The 4424-nt window shown below is 45.1% G+C and overlaps 1 protein-coding gene across 1 annotated transcript in view; it reads right to left on the minus strand.

Moving 5' to 3' along the window:
- Window positions 1–795, minus strand: part of LOC109304756 (sulfotransferase 6B1-like) — a 30693-nt gene extending 29898 nt beyond the window's left edge. Inside the window, exon 1 of the mRNA XM_019527567.1 lies at window positions 464–795. Coding sequence (XP_019383112.1) covers window positions 464–665 — 202 coding nt within the window. The 5' untranslated portion in view covers window positions 666–795. The remainder of the gene's footprint in view (window positions 1–463) is intronic.
- Window positions 796–4424: the final 3629 nt, after the last annotated feature.

Raw genomic sequence — 4424 nt, forward strand, 5'->3', positions numbered from 1 at the left:
TACTGCGCAGTAGTATTAGGCTACTGTGCAGTAGCGTCACAAAAAAGACATTCATCAGCGCTACTGTGCAGTCACTTGGGTTACTGCACAGTCCTTTAGTACTTGTTTATATAAGTACTAAAGGACTGTGCAATAATAACTGTGCAGGCAGCATCTCATGTAGATGCAGCTAAGCAGTACCAAACATCATGTGCAAAAAAGTAAGAAAGTTAAGTCATTACCACATGGAAAGCATAAGTTATTTCGGATTCATTTATATTCTCAGCTTTACATTAATTCTTTTGTAGTGAATATGAAAGTAGATACGAACCTCACCCTTGTGGTGTTCAAAGAATCCCATTAGAAGTTCTGCTTCCTAGCATCAATCAAAATGAATTATCTGGTGCTTTAACGCTGCTTTACAATGTTACACAACACTGTATTTTCACTTGAAGCAAAAGCAAAAGAAAAAGAAGATATTCACCACTTTTTGGATATCCTGCTGATAACACATCATCACTCCTGGCTTCAAAGGACTCAAGCGCTACAAAAGTCTCTGGGCTGCACAATAAAACAGGGTACAATACCCCTTTGTAAGAAAACACATTCTCCTCTGGTGGCATGTTCTGGGCAAGAGCCATGATCCTGTCCAACTTTTCAGTTAATGCTTTCCTACTGGAAGTCATTTTCACCTTTCTCTAGCTGTGAGATTCTTTACAGGCAGAGGCAAAAATTGCCTTTTAAGAGATTTGTACCTTGGTAGGACAGGTGATCAACATTAGATGACTCCTCCTACTTATTTATGAGGAATGTTGTAATGAACTGTAGTTGTAGCATTGCTGCCAGCTCTTCAAATTCTTTCTGAATCACGATTTCCTCTCCTGCTGTACCACCTCTGGCAGTGACACAGAGTTATGACCTGAAGCAATTTGGATGAAGGTGGATGCACACACTCCCCTGCCACTTCCAGCCACAGTTCACTGAAAGCTGGAATTTCTATGGCACACAAATGCCAAAATTCTTTTTTTTTAATCTTTAAAAAAGCCAAAATTTCCATTTTGGAATAAAATTAAAAGAAAAATAAACTATTACTATAATTTAAACATTTCATTTAAAAATATCATTTCAAAACTGAGACTAAGAATCCAAGATGAAAGGCTGCAGTGTGGCTCCAGGACCCTTAGCACTTGTTTCCCAACCAGCCAGCCGATTGGCAGGGTGCTGGGTCCTATGAGTGAGCCAGGAGACTTTGATTTTGATAGCCAGGGCTCCCAGGCTCTATGATATAGATGTACCCATAGAAAGTAGGAAAGCAAGTGCAATGCCAGTCTTCTTAATTTTAAAAACATAAGAGTCTTTAAAAAAAATTTAAAAATCATTCCTTTTAGTCTAATTTGTGATTTTGGGGCATCTGATTCGTAGCTTATGAACTACTGGGGAAAGCCAAAAACGGATAGTGCCACTCACACCTAAACTTTGTGTAACAGCATGCCAATGTGGGCTCACCAGATTGGCTTGAGATATTTACCCTGGGCTAGAAACAGTGCGGGTGAACTCTGAGCAACCCCAAGGGTGGAGCCGGGGAGCCCTGCCCTGCGGAGAAGAAGCCAATGGAAAGAAGGGGTTTTCAGACCCCTCATTCGCATGGAAGGGGGATGACTGGAGTGGGGGGCCAGCCACCCTGAGCCCTGGTTGGCCGGTTTGCAAGCCAGGGAGGGTCTGCTGGAGGAGATAAAAGCAGCAGCTGAACTGGCGTGTGGGGGGGGGCTGCTGATAGTGACTCTAGGGAATGATGCAGGAGACCTAAGAAGAGCTGGGGTGAGCTAACCCAGCAGAGGGAGCAGAAAGACCCCTCTGAAGAGCCTCAAAGGCCCTGGGAGAAGAAGGCAGGGGCAGTCAGCCGTGCCTCCAGCCCTGCATCAGAGAGGGAGCCGCAACCAGGGTTTGGGGCAGACAGCTGGTGCCCCAAGGCCCCACCACAGCGTGCTGGATGTGCCAGGCATCCCGGAGGCCAGGGGTGGCAGTCAGCCCCCCTCTCCACTGCAGAGAAGAAGCAGCAGCCAGAAGCGTAAGCAGCATCCTTATCCGGAGCAGGGAGCTGAGCCGGTGAGTTGAGGAAACCCCTTACCTTCCTGGGGAAGTGGGACAGCAGCAGGCAAGGCTTTGGGATCCTGAGGAGCAGCAGAGCACTAGGACGAGGGTCCCTGGGAGTTCAGGGCACAGGGCAGCGCTTGGAGCGGGATTGGTGAGCCGCGAGCTGCATGGGGTGCCAGCCAGTCATCTGGAGCAGGAGTTTAGAGCAACGACCCCTAGGAGCTGCCTGTACTGCTGACCCTCTGCCACTGACTGCCCCAGAGGGGAGGGACTCAGTCCTGTCCCTTATACTGCAGCTGATTGTCATTGGATGGAGTCCCTGAGCTTTGTGCTTGGGTCCTGCTGATTGCTGTGGGAGCCTACTCAGTTGCTTGTTGCTTGCCTTTTTGGTTGCCATGGAGGGTCAACCTTCAGTTTCTTTGGTGGGGTTGGGGTTTGATACAATCTGATTGCTGCAGACCAGAAGAGCTTAACCTGTTGCAGCCTGACGCTTATTGGCAAGCCTGTTGGAGCTGCTGAGAGTGACCACCTTGCTGCCTTGTGGTAGCATCTCAGCAGTGGCTGAAAGCTGCCAGTTACCCAACCTGTGGTTCTTGAGTCAAGGGTTGACTAATGCATTCTGGTTTGTTTTGTGATTCTGGTTATGCCATTTAATTTCACTTGTAAATAACCTTTTCTATTATATTTGTTTTGTAAATAAAGTGTAAATAGTTAAATCAGTTAAGTGTTAGACCTTCTTGGGACCATGGGCTGCTCTGTGGGGAGCAGGGCTGGCTGAAAAGTAAATTGGTGCTGGCCAGAAACCCTGCCCCACTCACCACACCATCTCTGATATTGGGCAGGGGTGGCAAGTATTGGGCCGCTACCCAAGTTACATTTGTTTAATGTTTTTTTTCTATCACACCCCACTAGAACAGCTAATTGTGGGAAATGGCAAGCACAATTAGCTTCAGCACTAAAGCAACAGGAACCAGACTACAGCAGGTTAAAGCAGGGGTCAGCAACATTTTTGGGCAGAGTGCCCGAAACACCCGTGACCTCAACTTGTAAGTTGTTGTTGGCATGCCAGGGGCAGTTGGTGGGGAAGCCACGAGGGGCCCGATTCTTGTAGTGGTGGTGCAGCCCTGGCCTCTTCCCTGCTGTCTGCCCCAAGGCGCATGTGCCAAGCAAAATGCCTTTAAGTGCCACACTCTGGCACCCATGCCTACCCCTGAGTTAGAGACTACTCTAGACATTAGTGGTTTTCATATCAGCTGGGCCTGAGGAAATTCACTTATGACACCTGCTGAAGCAATCTTAACTGTTAGCAATTATCTTTGAGAATTCCTGGAGAGAGTCCATCAAACTGGAAGAGGGCAAACAAAATGCTTATCTTTAAAAAGGGTAAAAAAAATGATGATCCGTTAAATTACAGACCAGTCTGTGTACTACAAAAGATAATGCACCAAATAGTTAAACGATCTATTCGTAAGCTACTAAATAACATTGTGCAAAAGCAAGCTGTTTTACTTTCATGACAGACTTTTCAGACCTTGTGATTAGAGATGATCTTTTTTTGTTTTTAGTAAAACTTTCTTGATTGTTTCACGTGAAATTTCATAAGCAAGCTAATGAAATTTGATCCAGTTATCAGTATAGTTTTTCAGTTATCAGTGGTTCACTGTCAAGCTGGAAGGATTTATCAAGGGAGGTTCTGAAGGGTCTACTCTGGGTACCATAAAGTTCAGTCAACCTGAACCTAATACTTCTTTGAGCTAACGTGATTAAAGCAAACCAATTTCTGCAGCTTACAGTACACACGGGAGTGGTGTGACTGGCATCACATACAACTGCTTTCAACCCCCCAGCCCAAATGACCAGATACCCATTTACAGTTGGATTGACTGGGGGGAAGCTTTTGGCATGAGTCCAAAGGAAGGCTTGAATTCACACTGCTGGAGCCCTCTCAAAAAAAAATATTGTCATGAATTATTTGGATGATACACATTTCCTGATGATAACCAGCTGGAAGCACAGTGGAGAACAGGATCAGAATTCAAAATAACCTTGGCAATTTGGAGAAAAAAATCTGACATAAATGGGACACAATTGAGAAATACTATGCATAATTAGGAATAATCAATTGTATAAATACAAAATAGGAAATGATTGTCTGGTCAGTTGTTTTGCAGAAAAAGGTTTGGAGGGTTATCATGGATTACAAATGGAATATAAAACAACAAGTTCATACTGTTCTGAATCAAATATCACAATGAGATGCATAGAAAAAAAGTGTCATATAAAATAGATATGCTACTGAGCACAGATAGTGGCAGGTCATGGCCTTGAACCAGGGACTTCAGCCTGCCTTG

This window comes from Gavialis gangeticus, unplaced genomic scaffold, assembly GCF_001723915.1.
Source record: "Gavialis gangeticus isolate Ggan-Ray unplaced genomic scaffold, GavGan_comp1, whole genome shotgun sequence".
NCBI classification, from domain to species: domain Eukaryota; kingdom Metazoa; phylum Chordata; order Crocodylia; family Gavialidae; genus Gavialis; species Gavialis gangeticus.